This window comes from Condylura cristata, unplaced genomic scaffold (genome assembly GCF_000260355.1).
Source record: "Condylura cristata isolate star-nosed mole 26May11 unplaced genomic scaffold, ConCri1.0 scaffold00007, whole genome shotgun sequence".
In the NCBI taxonomy this organism is placed as follows: Eukaryota; Metazoa; Chordata; class Mammalia; order Eulipotyphla; family Talpidae; genus Condylura; species Condylura cristata.
The window spans coordinates 14,065,164-14,082,592 of NW_004567108.1; the positions used below are offsets into that span (position 1 = coordinate 14,065,164).

Genomic DNA, 17,429 nt, shown 5'->3' on the forward strand with positions numbered 1-17,429 from the left:
GGGGGCTGCTGTCTCTGCTGTGAACCAGCAGCTCCCTCCTGCACTGCCTGGCCCTCCAGTTACACTCAGGACCTGGGCAGATTTATTTTACTTTTTCTCTATTTATTGTTATTGAAGGACCATTGTTCCGTGTCCTTGCCAGTGACTTGACAGTATAGGAACTCCCCCGGGGGAAGGCACAGTAGCATTCCCACCACAGATGCCCCCAGAGGCCCCCACCAAAGTCCACTGTGCTCTCTCCTTCTCCCACTCTCACCCCTCTTCACACCCCTCCGAAAGCTACAGACCTATGGTCAGTTTTAAAGCTCATCTTTAACCCTTTGCTTAGTGTTTTTATATTTCACCTGTAAAGACACCATCTGGTATCTATCTTTCTCTTTCTGGCTTATTCACTTAGCATAATTCTTTCCTTCTCTATCCAGGTTGCTGCAAATGGCCTACTTTATCTCTTTTTATCGCTGAGTAGTATTCCATTGTGTATAAACCACATCATCTTAATCTACTCATCTGGTTTTGGGCACTTAGATAGTTCCCATACCTTGGCTGTTATAAATAGTGTTGCAGTAAACATGGGAATATAGGTTTCCTTTTGAATTAGTGTTTTTGTATGTTTTAGTAGATGCCTAGGAGTGGAATTGCTGGGTCATGTGGCAGATGCATCTTTTTCTTTTGAGAAACCACACTGCTTTTCAAAGAGGACCATGTACATTCAAGTAGGCAGGTGTAGGACCATATATTTACTGGGATAACTGTTTGTTTTAAAGCAGAGCTGCAAAATGAGCCATTTTGTTCTTATAGTTCCAGATAATTAGGCATCTACATCTATGTGCGTGCTAGGGTGTGGGTTTGGGACAGAAATCAATGTGTCAGTGGGGACTGATAACTGGGAGAGGCATCAGACTGAAAGTCCTCACATGGAGAGACCCACTGGTTAGCCCAAGGAAGACCCCATGGAAATAATGCAAGTCCTGTGTGTTTGGGGTGGAGATCATAGTGACTTGGGGTCTTCAGGTTTGCCTTCTTGGCCAAGTTGGTCAATAATTCATAACAGATCCAGGAGAGGAGGTGGGGATGTGAGGAAATACGGGGACCTTTGAAGCCAGTGCGGTTGCAAGCCTCATTCTGTAGACGAGATCTTCAGTGTTAAGGGAATCCCCAAGGTTTCTTTCCTGGCTCTTGGGGGCCAGGAAAGAGATCTGCCTTTCACCCAGTGTTCTCACCCACCCCCAGGCTTTCTGAGGCTTCCTAAAGGACCCTGTTCCCCAGTTTGGGACTTTACAATACAGATATTAGAAGAGGGGTATAGCTCACAGACCTTTTGATCTGGGATTCTCTAGCTGTTCATACTATTAATCTAGAACAAGCAGCCCATTCAGCTGAGTAATAAGTACAGGACTGGCTGCTGCCAGTCTGCTACAAACAGATGCCACTTTCTCCTCCCGAATTCTTCCCAGACACCTGGGTCCTAACAAGGAAATGTGGGCTAGGGCAAGAACCATGAAGTCAGCTAGAATTGTGCCAACTCCTACTTCTGCTCTGTTGGACTGTGTAACCTGAGACAGTGGCTGGACTTCTCTGGTTGTTTCTTCATCTATAAGGACTTTCTGAGTCCTTGCAGATGAGAAGGTGGAGTTGAGAGGTACACATGGCGCTTCCCACAGGCTCTCACCACGTGGTAACTCCCAGTGTCACCACTGGAAGATTCATCATCGTCGCTTATTTTCTTTATCTCATCCTCTCCTCTTTCCCTCCTGGGTGGGGGGAGGACACGTGAATGGCTTCAGGCAGGAAGATTCTCAGGAACTTTTAGACCATGAGAACGCATGCACGAGAGACACAAAATCTACAAGTCTCTCCAGGTGGTGACACTCAAGGGAGGCATCCAAGAATGTGAGGTAAAGAAGACCAGTGCCTTGGAGGATTTGATGGAGCAGAAGAGGCTCAAAACAATAGTCCAGGCTTAGGGAAAAATGCACCAGAAATGTTTAGGGACAGTTGGGAAAACATTTTTTAGAGAAGTTTTTTGGCAACTGTTTCCCCACCTCTGCTCTCTGAAAGAGCCAGTAATCCGACGATAACAGTATTCAGTCCAGTAGGGGCTCTCCAGCGATTAGGGCAAAGGAGTGTCTCCAGATGGGAGATGACTGTGTAGGCCAAGTTGAGTAAAACTTCGAGGGTATATATAGAAAGATGTGCTCCTCCGTTGTGGGAAGGATGTGAGCAGTGGCCAAACTCTCTCCATTGAGAATCAGCAGGCTGCAGTAATGAATTCATGTGGCTGGGTGGCGGGCGATAAGGCTGGAGAAATAATTGGGAGACATGTTCAAGAGGCTTAGTGCTCTGGGTCTTCCTTCAGTCCTGTGAAATACATTCGGTCTGAAGACATTTGAATACAGGAGATTTTCATGTTGTCAGCTACTCATTTGTCGGGCCTGCAAACCCGGGTGTTTGTTTTGTGTTAAAGTATGTCACTATGGTGTTCACATATCGGTATGATCTGCAGACACTACTGTATGTGGTTTCATTTCAATTGATGGCAAATGTTTCCCTGCCAGCTCACAAAGAATTTTCGTCTGATAAATCTTTTTCAGATGAGTAGCATGCCAAGATAAATTAATCTGGTCATGAATTACTAAGTCATGAATTATTAAGGGGGTTCTGTAAAGAGGTTCCAGCCATTTCCATTAAGGTTTTGCCCAGTCTGGCTCCAAAATGACTGAAGGGATGTGAACTGTTATTTCACAGAGCATTCTTCTGATATTCTAAGCCATATTTTCCTTCCTTCATATTCCACACCCCCCCCCCACCTTTTTTTTTTTTTTTTTTTGTCAACAAGTTTCCCTTTTAATTCTGGCATTTTTGATTTGCCCATGTTAGTGTCTTACGTGTGTGATCTTAAAAGTGGGAAATTATCTTTGATTGCAAAGGAATTCCAGAGGCTTGAAAATCTGTATCACAGAATTACCTTTGAGCTTTTAGAAAGCCAGGCCTTTCAGGGATGTCCATTATAATTGTATCAGCACTGTGCTAACTTTGCTTCACTGTTAAAAATTTATAAATACAGTATTTTTTAAAGCATACAGAATCATCTTGTTTTCATTCCATGAAAAACTTACTGAGATATTTCTCAGTGAGTTAAAGTTTTGTATCATCACATGAAACTACATAGCATAAGAGAATTTGCTACTTTGAAATGTTAAGATGTTGTAATTGTGCACAGCTACATTCATTGTAGCTGATCTCTTTTGATTAATATTCCTTAAATTATCTTATTTTTAGTAAGCATATGATATAAACAAGGCATTGGTAAAGGTATCTTCAGAATTATTACGATCAAAGGGGAGCTCCTACACTTTAAAACGAAACATTATGAACCAGTGTTACCTCAACAAAAAAATAAAAAGTGTTACTATAAAGAGTTCTTAAATAAGATGCAAAAGTGTTTACCGTAAAAGAGAAAACTGTAAATTTTTATTCATCCAAAAATATCATTGAGAGTGAACAAGCAAGTAGCAGGCAAAGAACTTGATCCAAGATATGGTAATGGTAAAAAAATTAACATTTCTGTAGATAGGTTAGGGCCCTCCGTGGTGGCGCAAGGGGTTAATCACAGCACTATGAAGCTATCTGCAGCCACTGCAGCAGGAGTGTGATCCCCAGCCAGGGAGCTAACCCACATGGAGCTGTCCTGCCCACTGCTCCCCTCAGCAGTATATTTCAGTCAGTCCGTCTGTTCTGCTCCTCACTCTGTCTCTTGTGAATCCTCTCACTCCCTGCCCCGCACCTCTGGCCTGCACCCCAGTTCCTGTATGCATAAAAACAAATCTTTAAAAAAATCTGTAGAGGCCCTCCCTGGTGGCGCAGCGGGTTAAAGCACAGCACTAAGAAGCTAAAGCCACTTCCGCATGAGTTCGATCCCCGCCTGCCCCGGAGGTGACCACATGGCGAGGCAGACCTCTCCTGACCCGCCCGCTGCTCCCCTCAGCAGTGTACAAATATTTATTTACAAAGATTTATTTGTGCATATAGAACTGGGGTACAGGCCAGAGATGTGGAGGGTGAGAGGATTCACCAGAGACAGAGAGAGGAGCAGAATAGGCAGATCAACCAAGTACACTGCTGAGGGGAGCAGCGGGCGGGTCAGGAGAGGTCTGCCACGCCATGTGGTCACCTCCAGGGCAGGCGGGGATCGAACTCATGCGGAAGTGGCTTTAGCTTCTTAGTGCTGTGCTTTAACCCGCTGCGCCACCAGGGAGGGCCATTAAAAAATTTTTTTAAAAAATCTGTAGCTAACAAAAAGAAACAAATCAATGAGTAGAAGACTTGAACAGACACTTGAGAGTTTACAAAAAAACTGCCAAATATTTGAAACTGAATATTTGAAAAAATTCAGTTTCATTAGTCATGTGAAAAACAAATTAAAAACCACAATGAAATACTACTCTATCTCATCAGAGTGGCAAGGATGTGGAAAGACTTGAACTCTCACACATGGTGAGATGACAGTGGTAAAAGTGAGAGAATACCTGTCTCCCCGCCTCTCCCCTCCTCACTCTGCACCCAACAGAAATGAGGGAGAGTACAGAAGGTTACACACAAGAGGCTTCAGCTCTAAATCGGGGGTCTGCAGATCCCTACCCACAGCTCCAGTGGCAAAGCCCATGAGTTAGAAATACTCCTACATTTCTAGTGAGTTGTAAAAAAAAAAAAATTCAAGAACATGCCAGAGACCATTTGTGGCCCACAGAACTAAAACATTTACTCTCTTGCCTTTACCAAAAAAACAGATTGCTTTTCTAGATCTAAAAGTAGAAACAAACCAAATGCCCACCAGCAACAGAAGGCATAAACAAACCACGGTATGTTTACATGACAAAGGGTATACGTAAATGATGAACCATCAGCATGTAACGTGACCCTCTTCCACAGATAAATGCTGAGACCAAGAAGCCAGATAGACAGAAAAGCACATGGTATACGCACTCACTTATATAAAATCCAAAAATGGGTAAACATTTACAAGTCAGGATGATGGTTACTTTTAAATGAGTGTTGCTGGGTGGCATAAAAGGGATTTTGAGATTCTGCTAATACTCTTGTTTCTTTCTCAGGGTGGTGTATGCATTGTGGAGTTCCCAAGAAATAGACCAATTTGTGTCTATTTCTTGGAGTTGTACTTTAGCAAAGTGTTTATTGACAAAGTCTACCCCCAGCACAACGTCATATTCCTGTCACTGGAAAAGCTTCCACTGATCGCCCCCTCTCTGCTATCTGTGGCCTCTCCAGCCGCGGGTCGGTGGATGAACTATACCCATTGACCCCTGCCCAGCCCCTGCCCTTCAAATACTGACACATTCTTCAGCTTCGACGCACAACTAACTCATGCCGAGCCTGAAGGGAGAGCCAGCGAGCTCGAGGCTTTGAGAGTCAGCAACGCTGCGTCTTCTGAAAACCATGAATGTGGTGGAAAAACCCTGTATGTTCTTGAGATATTTAGTCCCATGTCACAGTGTGCTTTCCCCTTCTTTCTTCAAGGGGGTGTACACCGCCTGGAGTCTGTCGAAGAATATAATGAGCTGATGGTGCGGAATGGGGACCCCAGGGCCAGGATGTTGGAGGTCTCCCGAGACGGCCGAAAGCACTCTCTTCCCCAGCTCTTGGACTCCTCTGGGGCCTCACAGGTAGGCCGCTGCCCGGATCTCTTGCCTTCTCACATAATCACAGTTGCCTAGTTAGGGAGAGAGAGCAGGTTTCCACCCCTGGGTGTCTCACCGTCTTCTGTTCTTTCAAAGACCAACAAGAATTTACATGTTCTGAGGAACTTACTATCTCTTTGGACCAGGAGCATTTGGCGCTGGAGATGTGGAAGGGAGGGAGGTCTGTCCAGGGAAGCAGGAGGAAGCCAGCCTAGTATTTGAAAATAGTAGAGAAGCAAAAAAAATCCTTTGGAGCTGAGCGTCAGACGCCCTTCCTTCTGTGAGTTCTGGGACTGAGAGCTACTTTCAACTGCCAGGAGACGGTGGCGCTCCACGGCCTGTGGTGAACCACCAGCATGTCATGTGTCAGCGTAACGTGTGTGGGTGGTTACGGGCCGCGTGGGAGAGGAGGGAATGTGTGTGTGCCTGTGCTGCCACTGGGAGCCTACCTGTTAACAAGGAATGACTCACGGAGCCAAGGGCAGGAGAGGATGCCGCAGGGGTGAGGTGGGCAGTAATTTGAATAGTCCAGTGCCCCGCCCCATCAGAACTCTGAGTTCTTTAACCCTGCACCGGGCTTCTCCTCATTACATCACTCTCAGATCTCTCAGGGGGAGATATCTCATACCAAGTTGGAGGCAGACTCAGTCTCTGTAGAGCTTGAAGGAGACCTTCAGCCAGAGGGTTAAGGGGCGATATTGTCACCTTGTCCCCAGGCCCACAATGAGGCAGAAATAGGAGAGGGTGTGTCCGTCTTGATACCTGCAGGGGCTAGGCGACTCCAAGGCTGTAGGGCGGTCGAAAAGCTGAGTCTGGCCATCTGGACCAGCCCCTTGAGTTTGATGTGTCACCCTTTTACAGACAGGATCACCAAGCCTCAAAGTGGCTGGGTGTTTTGCTCAGAGTGAAATGCCAGTGCCTCTGTCTGTAAGGCAAATTTTAAGGCCAATGAAATCACATGTTTCAGAGACCATCACTGTTGACTCCATTGTCTTGTGTTGACGCCACTCAAAAGCAGCTTGAGTTGGTGACAAGAAAAAGGAGGGCAAAATCTTGCATGGGAGCTGGTTAAAACTTCTCTAGCCCCAAGACTGGAGACCAGTTTGTGAGCTCAGAATGACCCAGTGGGACCAACAGAGTGGGGGTGGGGACAGTGAGAAAAGTGGAGTCATGAGTCCAGGCTGTTTTTGTCAGTGTGGAAGATGAGAGAAGATTTACCACCATCATGGCCAAGGGCCTACCATTTATAACTGATCCCGCTGAGGAAACGTGGCCGTATTATAGATCGGAAGCATCTATTTTAAAGCATGGGCTGGACATAGCAGGAAGCACAGACTGATGAAGATTCTAGAGAAAAGATTTGTTTTTTACCTTCTTCAGAATGCCCTTTCGCTGTTCTTATTTTCTGACCTTTCTTTTTAATTTTTGGTCAAGATTTATGACTTTTTTCATGTTCTCTCCCTCCACTAAGAAAGCACTATCTGGAATAGAACTATCTGGTAAAATTCTCTGCAACCTTGGGAACATTTGATAGCGGTACTGTCCAGTGTGGAAGCCACGTGCATCTATGGAAAGCTCATGGAAAGTGGTCAGGGAGGCTGAGGACTGTGGGTTTAACTTTAATCCATCAGTTGAATTTCGTTTAAACACAGTTGACCATTTGAAAACAGCGTGGGTTCGAGCTGCATAGGTCCTCTCCTGTGTGGGTTTTCCAATGAATACAGTTGGCCTTCCACATCCGTGGGTTCCATGGCCAGTATCAGTTGCTTGGGTTCACAGAAGCAGAGCCCATAGGTGTGGCAGGGCTACCGTGAGTGGATTTTCGTATCTGTAGGGGTCCTGAAACCAACCCCATGGATACCAAGGGATCACTGTAGTTATGTTTTTTGGGGACTCATAATCATACTCAGGTTTTCTGCTGCTCAGTTGTTTAAAGGTCAGCTGCCTGAAGAGCTACAGGTCACTGTTGCTGCCATATTGAACAGCACAGACGGTGCAAGGGCATTGAGACTCCAAACTCTTCAAGAGAACAGTGGAGCACACAGGCCCTTGGCCCCTCCTGGTTCCCTAGAGGGAGCTGAAGTACCGCGGGAGGCTGGTGATCAGGACAAGGCTCCCTCACGCGTCTCCATGGAACCTTTTTCAAGGATTCAAAATCCAGGGGTTCTCTCTGGCCTTCACAGTGGTGTCTGCAACAGGTAGTAACCTCACCCAGCCAACGTCATCTATTTAATGAGGCAGTGTCTGGGAGGCCAACAGTGCCTGCAAATATTTATTTAAATGCAACATAAAAATTGTTCTGAGCTGCCATGAATATAAAAATATTAGCAGACACTCATTTTTACTTTTCAATGTAGAATATGTTAATTAAGGCTTAAAAGTATCCTGATGTCTCTTACGTGTGAAGTCGTTTTTTTAATTTGGCTCAGACGAGAGTATCTGTGTCATTTAGGAAATTATTATTCTAAAAAGAACAGCAAAGAATGCTTAAGCAATAGGTTGACTTAGTTTCTCGTTGGTTCTGCATCCCACTCCCACACACCTACCTGGTGGGGATGGCCAGGAAGGGAGAGTCTGGCTTATGGGAACATGTTTTTAATGTGAGAGATTAGAACTGAAACTGGGATGTTTTCTGTGGAATATCAGTTGCCTGGGTCTGTGGCTTTAGGGTTATAAGAAGTCAAAGCTTGCTAAGTTTTTGAGTGAGCGAACTAAGCTGCAGATGGGTGAGATACTTTCTAACCATGACTGTGAACTTGGGGGGCAGGCCTCCCAGGGAGAACCTGACTGCAGGATGGTCACCCATCGTGAGTAAGGCTGCTGGGTTTCGGGATCCTCACTCCACCCCAGAAAGCAAGTGGGGACTGTGCTGTACTGTTAAGGAAAGAGCAACCCAGTGCTTGCTGCCTCCAAGCTGTCGCCTGTCTTGAGGGTGAGGGGGAAGGCGGAGCAAGCAGTCGCAGCTGGGGATCTTCCTTTAGTACCACTCATAGCAAGCTTCAGTAACTTTAAGCCGCTGCGTCCAGCACGGGCCGGGGAGCTAGCCCAACACAAACGATAGGTGGAGTCTTCAAGCTCTGAGTACACCTTGGTGCCAGAGACCACGGCAGAGCGGGGGTCACAGTCAGCAACCTTGCCCTGTGCTCACTTCCAGGAATACCACATCGTGAAGAAGTCAGCCCGCTCCCTGAGCACCACGCAGGTGGAGTCTCCCTGGAGGCTCATTCGGCCTTCGGTCATCTCTATCATTGGGCTGTACAAAGAGAAGGGCAAGGTGAGCCTATTCTGTGTGGGGCTCTCCTGTTGTGTGTGTGTGGGGGGGTGCTTCTACATGCACTAAGAGTAAAAGAGAGGAGTGGTTAAGGGACCCTTATACAGATTTGTATGGGTGCCCTGGTACCCCCTCCCGTGGGCTGCCCAGTGAGGTGGCCACACCCACCAGCCCTGGTGGTGAGGGCACAGCCGGGGTCAGAGCGAGGGCCCAAATTGTGCCTCCTTTGCAAGAAAAACAGACACTTCAGGAAATACAGCTGTCCTCTGAATGAGCTTTATGGCATTGCAAAGAGACGAATGAAAATAACTTGATGGTAGGCAAAGATTAAAATGCCCGTTTTGATGTTATCCAGAAACAGCAATAAGACAAATAGGGCATTTACACAATAGGACAAGACTCTCAAGCTGTTCGCTGACCTAAACGAAATCAATATTGTTGGAGGACTCCTTCAATGCAGCGCCTGGCTAGCACGATGCAGATGGGTCTGAGGAGGGACGCGTGTGGATTTACAGCTAGTTAGCCACATGTGAGCCTAGTTGGAAGAGCACCACAGTGAAATGCTGCCATGGGAAGGGTGCCCTCAGTTCAGTGCTGCAATTGATAACCTGCGCCCCGTCTACTCTGTAGGGCCTGGGCTTCAGCATTGCTGGAGGTCGAGACTGCATTCGAGGACAGATGGGGATTTTTGTCAAGACCATTTTTCCAAATGGATCGGCTGCCGAGGATGGAAGACTAAAAGAAGGTAGGAGAAAGTTTGTTTGGTGGTTGTCTGAGCTTTGATTCCACAAGAATATGCCCCCTTGCAAGCTGTGAAGTAAATAATTCAGCATTTAAGACCATGGGCTGGGAGTTGAATAAACCTGGGCTGGCTTCACCAAAACCTGGGCTGGCTTCACCACCTGCCCCATCAGGTGGCAATTGATGTGCCCGAGCTTAGTTTTCCTCCCTTGTAAGCTTGGAAGAATTGTGAGGATGAGATGAAATGCAATGAGACATGGAAAGTGACTTAGTATTTTCACGTGGTCTTGAAATGTCTGTCTTTTATAGGACCTATTGGTCTTTGCTCAGGTGTTTACCTTGATTTCTGAGAGTCTGTATCTAGTCTCAGGACTGGACATGAACATCAGCTACATTCTCTTAGCACCTCCCACCTGGCAGCCCACATAGCATCCTGGACAGATGCTTTCTCCCTCTCAGCTTTATTGCGATATTAGTGTTATATAACATGTGTAACTGTGTATATACATACACACATACATACAGATATAGCGAAATGGTTATCACTGTAAGGTTAACTGTTTCCTCCATTACTCCACATAATGACTGCGTGTGTGTGTGTGTGTGTGTGTGTGTGTGTGTGTGTAGTGAAAACGTTTAAGATGGCTTTCTTAGTAGTTTGGAAGCATATAACCTAGTATGTTAACTACAGTTGCCATGGTGTTATTAGATCTCTGGGACTTATTCATGAATGCTGAGCTTTTTCCCTCCTCCTTACTCTAATCCCTTCATGAAATTAATAACTCACATTTCTAGTTACCTTAAAAATTGCTGTGACTTTCAGGTCAGTCAAGTGAAACTACAGTTGCTGTTGTGTTAAACCAGATAATTTTTTTTAACTAATAAATGTATTGCAGGCCTCTTTTTTTTTTTAAACAGACTGAGCCCAGAAGCTTGTGTGCTAACACAAAAGATGAGCCCAGGCTTAATATTTTGATGGCAGAATGTTTCTTTCTCTCCCCAGGGAAGAGTGAGCTCCCAGGTGGGGGTTGTGTTTAGTTTCAGAACGTGAAATTCCAGCAGGGAATTTTTATAATGGACATGCCATTGTTCACCCGCTTGAAATTCATGCCACAATGCCGGTAGCATGGAGCAAAATGCAGGGGGAAAAAATTCCCCAGTTAGGAAACGTTCATAGCATTTGATTCTCCTAAACCTTGCTTTTTCATATGTGTTCATTTACAACAAGCAGTCATTGGAATTTGTTTCCAACCTTCTGAATGGAAGACAGATTGTTTAAAGATTGTTCAGAAGGTGAAGCGTTCGTTAGGACGTTTCTGTCCTTTTCCCGCGTGGACGCCAACCCAGACCTCCCCCAGCTGAGTAACTGGCTCTGCCGGTGATTCTGAAACAGAATACTGCTTCACTTAGTTGACATCTTCTGTCACTGCCAGAAGGGGAGGGTGCAGACCGGGCCGCAGCTCCCTCGCTAAGCTCACCTAGGCGGCCCCTTTCATCCGAGGCTCAGTGCGCCTGACCGGCGTCTCTGAGAGGTGCAAATGTGTGTTCTCATGCTGCTCTGACTTTGTTGGAGGTGAGGGAAGTCCCTCGTGAGCACTGCACTGCTGTGCAAGTTCATCTGCTCTTTGTCGTGCATTTGATGAACTGCTAGTCCAGAAAACAGACCGTGTCACTAGAGTGCAAACCAGAAACACCTCTGATGAGTCAACAGGATGTCCAAGAACTTTTCTATTCCCAGTCCACTAGCAACAGCTTGAAAAATGACCTGACTCTACCTTCTTGGGGTTGTGCCTGCACCTAGGAGAGGTTGGGGGAGGGAGGAAGAAAAGAAGCAAGGCGAGAGAGTACAGTTTCACATCAGCCGGCAGCCGCCTTCTAGACAGAAGCCTACAAGCATGTGCCGGAGTGACGGCTGAGCACCCAACACGCATCAGTAAGACGGAGCCTCTGGCCAGCAGCGATGGCACCTCCCTGCCGAAGTAGTAGCTCAGCGAGTTTTCTGTCTCCACTGCTGAAACCATTTCTAATACACCGGTCCTGGCTCCTGGGGTCCTGCTGCAGAGAGAGGAGGGACCGTGCACGTGTTGTGTGGGTTCACGCTTCATCACCACCGGCCTTAAGGTTTTAAACAAAGATGATGAAGACCTGGGCCATGTTTTGCAGTTTGATTTGAAGCGTACAACTTCTCCTGTCAAAGTTGGCAGTGGCTAAAGAAAAAGGTCTTGCTGCTTCCCAAAGTTGTTTTAATTCAAGACTCCTGCCAAGGGGCTGCAAAAGGAGGTGCGTTGCCACTCGCTGTCCCATGCTGTGACATTTCTGGAAACTAAGCTAGTGAAAGAGGGTTAGAATAATAAAATTCACTTTATGGAGTTGTGACCCGGGTGCCACGTATCATCCTAGGGTAAGACCGACCGAGCAGTTAGATTCCGGTAAGTTGAAAGCTTGTTGCTAACGTTAATTCTCACATTTGGTCGTTAGGAGATGAAATCCTCGATGTCAACGGAATACCAATAAAGGGCTTGACGTTTCAAGAAGCCATCCATACCTTTAAGGTAACACCATTCTCGTTGATGTCCTTTTTCACTTGGCTTCCTTTATTTCCTTCCAGTTTGGGTTTGGTGGGGTTTCTACCTCTTGAAAGAGAAACCACGTGCTTCCTTCCTGTCCCTCAGCAAATCCGGAGCGGGTTATTTGTCTTGACGGTCCGCACAAAGCTGCTGAGCCCAAGCCTCACTCCCTGTTCTACACCGACACACATGAGCAGATCCAGCTCCCCGAATTTTAACCTCAGTGGGGGATCCTCAGCCGTTGGCTCGGACGAAGGCAGTTCCTCATCCCTGGGGCGCAAGGCCCCTGGGCCCAAGGACAGGATCGTCATGGAAGTCACACTCAACAAAGGTGGGCCTCGAGTTCCCACTTTCATTGCATTCCCGCGATAACAGCTCGTGTTCTGTGCTCAGGTTCATTGTTTGATGCTGTCTATGTCCCTTTGCCACGATCTGCTCTCGCCAGCATGGAGGCTCTCCAAGGCGACCGTGGGATCAAAGGAGAAACTTGAGTTTTGTAAGAGTGAAGGGAGGTTACCAGTAACACCAAGTGCTTTAAGCTCTTCCAGATGAAGCAGTGTGTGTCAGAGACATGCTTAAAAAAAATTGCCTTGCTTAAGGAGGGAGAGGGATCAAAACAGGGGAGGGCAGAGCACAAGGGACTGTGAAGATGGCGCAGCAGTGAATGGGGGCCACCCCCATTTGCTTGTTAACACATCCCCTTTGACTGCCCTCCCACAGAGCCCAGAGTTGGGCTGGGCATTGGTGCCTGCTGCCTGGCCCTAGAGAGCAGCCCTCCAGGCATCTACATCCACAGCCTGGCCCCAGGATCCGTGGCCAAGATGGAGAGCAACCTGAGGTGCGTCTTATTTTTTTTATCTTAAACATTTATTTATGCATACGAGAACTGGGGTACAGACCAGAGATGGGGGGTTAAGAGGGTTAAGAGTGGGGAGCAGAACAGGCACATGGGCTGAAATACACTGAGGAGAGCAGTGGGTGAAACAGGAGAGGTCTGCTGCGCCATGTGGGTCAGCTCCCTGCCTGGGGACTGAATGCACGCTGCAATGGCTGCCCACAGCTTCACTGCTGTGCCTCAACCCCTTATGCCACCAGGGAGGCCCCTAAGGTTTGTTTTAAACCCGCTGTGTTCATGACTGTGTGAATACACACACGGAACATTTCTGCTCTAGTCCCTTCTTCTGTGGGACTCTAAATCTTTGTGTTATTTGGAGACATATACCCAGGATTGCAATTAATAGCCTCTCCAAAGATGAAAAGCGAGTGTAAATGCAATTGGGTTGAACTCTGGGATCTTGGCTTTCCTTACTGATTTTGTTCTACTTGGACTCAGAAGTTCAGTTTCAGAAACATGACAAAATACAAGCTATGCAGATAGCTATGACTGTCTAAGTATTTTCTTTCACTTTTGTATTCATTTATGTAAAATTCATGTGACATGCTGGCAACGCCTCACGAAGGTTCAGAATCACTGGGTGCAAGAGACCTGAAATCGTGTCCTTGATCTGGAGACCTTTCTTATTAAGTCTTATCTTTTGATCTTTTCCACTTCATTCTTTTTGAATAGTGATGTCTAGATGCTTGTTGCCTGAAATCACTGCATGTCTGACTTCGCAATCAGTTGGTGGAATGGAGTGTGGGTATTGTGTTTATACAAGAGCTGTCTAGGTATGCTGTGATACATAGTGATGGCAATGAGGTGGTACCCACCTAAACTCCACAAGAATGTACACGCATTGCATAAAGTACTCTGTGCAAACAGTATCACTTTTCTCCACTGTAAGCTTCTAAGTCCTTGAGCAATTGAGGAATTGTCAGAATGGCATTCCTTGAGGTTACCATTTGGGGGCTGCTTTAATAGATTATATTATGTCTTTAGTTAATCATCAGAGTGAATTTCCATATGAAAAAATTTTTAACAAATCATCCAAAGTACATTAAAGAAAATATACTTTTAGAACCCAAGGAAAAAAAATCCTTTAATGACATCCCAAGATGATGTTTCTTTCTTGAGTGGTTCCATGTGCCCAGAGCCTGCCAAATGAACATTCTTCAACCCACATAAAGCCTCTTTGTTCTTTCATACTAAGTTCTCTCCCTATAATTTCCAGTCAGAATGGGCATCTTGTCCCCAATTTCTCATTTGTTCAGATTTGAAACGTTCTTACAAATTCTTGGGTAACCTTTGAGCTTCAGATATTTCCTCCTTAAATTATATTACAATAATCATTTCAAGATGGTGAGAAGAGATGGAAGTGGAGGGCCGCTCACATGATGATGAACATTAGACCCCACTCCACAGTGTGTGACATCTCAGTGACCTCTGTGAACCTGTGGCCTTATCTCCATAATAGGGATAATGATGCACCTCAGAGCCTTGTTATGCAAATTGCTCCATAGGTGCCTCCCATAATGGGCTCAAGAAATCAAAGCCTTCATTGTTGTTCATATTACCACTTTTATTTAACTTTACTGTTTCTGAAAATGTGTGAGATATGCAAAGTGACTTTTGCCAATTTCAGATCTACTGTGTATATAGAACTGTATTGCTTTTTTACACATATGCAAAGAGAAAGGTGTCATTTCCTTTTTTTTTTTCTTTTAAGTATTCAGACAAGAACTCATAAGACTGTCCCAGAAAGAAATCTTTTAAAAAGCTGTTAACCGCAGTGTGACTATGTTCCTCCCTAGTCGTGGAGATCAAATCCTGGAAGTGAATTCAGTCAACGTTCGCCACGCTGCTTTAAGCAAAGTCCACGCCATCTTGAGCAAATGCCCCCCCGGGCCCGTTCGCCTCGTCATCGGCCGGCACCCTAACCCAAAGGTGACGTGTTCACTGCTGCTCCGAGTCTGGGCGACGCATATCTCCTTAGGACAGTGTATGCTGTGGTGAGACCATCTCCCAGGGTGCAGACAGGAGACGGCTTGTGGCCACACAGTGGTCATGGATAGACATGAAAAAGGAGCCATTGATCTAGGCTTCACCTTCACACCTTCAAAAATGTTACCAGTGCTCTTGGTGTATTTAAAACTTGGCAGGAAGTAGGAGTGCTGGGTTCTGAGTATCTCTTGGCTGGCTCCCTCTCACTAATGAGAGACTTACCCTCTTTGGGTAAGACAGTCTGAGCATTGGACCATGTGGTCCATACAGGCCATTCTTTTTCTGTTTTTTAAGATTTATTTTATGTATTTATGCATGCAAGAAGAGCTGGGGTATAAGCCTGAGGGGTGGGGAGAGAGAGAGGAGGGTGAGAGGATTCACCAGAGACGTAGTGGGGAGCAGAACGGCGAATCCATTGAAACACGCTGCTGAGGGGAGCAGCGGGCAGGACTGGAGAGGTCTGCTGAGCCATGTGAGTCACCTGCCTGGCTGGGAATCAAACTTGTGCTGCAGTGGCTGTCGATAGCTTCATAGTCCTGGGACTTACCCCCTTGTGCCACAAGGGAGACTCCATCTGGGCCATTCTTGACCTGAGTCCTTTATAATTAGCTGTGAGCTCACTGACTTTGCTCAGCGTCAGAGTCACACTGTTGACCTCTTGCAGGAGCCACAGTGCCCATGTCCCTGGCCTCTGCCACCACTCGGTCCTCACTGTATGTACTTGGATGGTGTCCACTTAGCAACTTATTTGCTTCTAATTTTTTTTTTCAAGATTTATTTGTGCATACAGAACTGGGGTACAGGCCAGAGGCTCAGGGGCGGTGAGAGGCCTCACCAGAGACAGAGCGGGGAACAGAACAGGCAGATCGACAAAGTACACTGCTGAGGGGAGCAGCGGGCCGGTCAGGAGAGGTCTGCCACACCATGTGGTCTCCTCCGGGGCAGGCGGGAATCGAACTCATGCGGAAGCAGCTTTAGATTCCCAGTGCTATGCTTTAACCCGCTGCGCCACCAGGGAGGGCCAATTTGCTTCTAATTTTTTAAGCTACCCACAGGACATTTGGGTAGTTATCACACAATCTACTTTGAGCATTTGTTTTTGTTTCGAGTGCTCGATGTAAAAATCCCTCCAAACTAGCTTTCAATTTAAACATTGTGCAGTTGAAACTTGAACATCTTGGGTATAAGAGAACTGACGCTCCACACCGTTAAAAACCCTGGCATAACTTTTGACTGACTCCCAAAACTTAACTAACAGTGTTCGGTGACTGGAAACTTACTGATAATGCAGCCACTCGCACAGCTGTTGTTTAATGATATGTGTTCTATGCTGAGTCCTTACGATAAACTAGAGAAAAATGGATGCTATTAAGAAAATCAGAGAAAATGCACCTACGTACTGTGCTGGGTTTAGCGATGCCTTCAGGTTCATCTCCTGTTTACAAGGAAATCTGCTTATTGGTGGGGCTGTACAGTTTAACCCGTGTTGTTCAGTAGTCAGCAGTGATCAAGGTCGTAGCTTTCAACCACACCAAGTCCTCATGAAGTATAGCAGCTCTCCCCCGTCCGCCATACATCTCTGCTGCCCTTTGTTATTTGCAGTACAATGTGATTCTTTCTAAATGGGCCCAGGCTCCTCGGTTTGACAGCCTGTGAGCCACTGTGAGTGCCCACGGTCTGTGCCAGGAAGCCCTGTGGTCCTCCTCTGTGCACAGACATGACCTGGAGACATCACGGCGGCAGTGAGGGTGCCCACCCTTCTCTGTTGGTGCTCAGGAAGTTCGAGACTTCCTTTACTGGTTTTTCCCAGACGAGCTACTGCTCTCACGAGAGGGATGTCAGGCCTGGCACTTACACTGAGGCTAGCAGAAGACCAACAAGTCAACCCCACAACTCTCTTTCTTTTTTTTTTTTTTTGCCTTCTTATGTTCTCAAAAATAGTTAGGAAAATGCTTTTTCGATAAAGGCCACCAATATAAAATCAAGTCCTGCTTCCACCTTCTTCCATTTTTCCGACTGGGCACTTCCCACTGTGGTCCTTTGTATCCTTCCAGAAGCTACCCAGCTTCCTCGGCTGCTGGGCCCATGCTTCTCTTTGACTCACTTTTGACACCCTCATCCACACAGTAAGAACAGACTCGGCTCCTTCCCCTGGGTCCCCTCTTGGTCCACCACCCGCGTGTTCACAGCTCCTTGAACCCTCGAAAACGCTCCAGCGAGCTGCGGCTGGTCTGGCACACCCCTCAGCAACATTATAGAACATCAGTTCTCTG

At 46.5% G+C, this 17,429-nt stretch overlaps 1 protein-coding gene across 3 annotated transcripts in view; it reads left to right on the forward strand.

Annotated features, from left to right (window-relative positions):
* Positions 1-17,429, forward strand: part of PDZD2 (PDZ domain containing 2) — a 207,979-nt gene that overhangs the window by 161,787 nt on the left and 28,763 nt on the right. For all 3 annotated transcript variants that reach the window (XM_012721834.1, XM_012721832.1, XM_012721833.1), the window contains exons 7-13: positions 5,536-5,681; positions 8,851-8,970; positions 9,598-9,712; positions 12,187-12,260; positions 12,381-12,606; positions 12,996-13,113; positions 14,967-15,099. In XM_012721834.1, the coding sequence (XP_012577288.1) occupies positions 5,536-5,681; positions 8,851-8,970; positions 9,598-9,712; positions 12,187-12,260; positions 12,381-12,606; positions 12,996-13,113; positions 14,967-15,099 (932 nt within the window). The remainder of the gene's footprint in view (positions 1-5,535; positions 5,682-8,850; positions 8,971-9,597; positions 9,713-12,186; positions 12,261-12,380; positions 12,607-12,995; positions 13,114-14,966; positions 15,100-17,429) is intronic.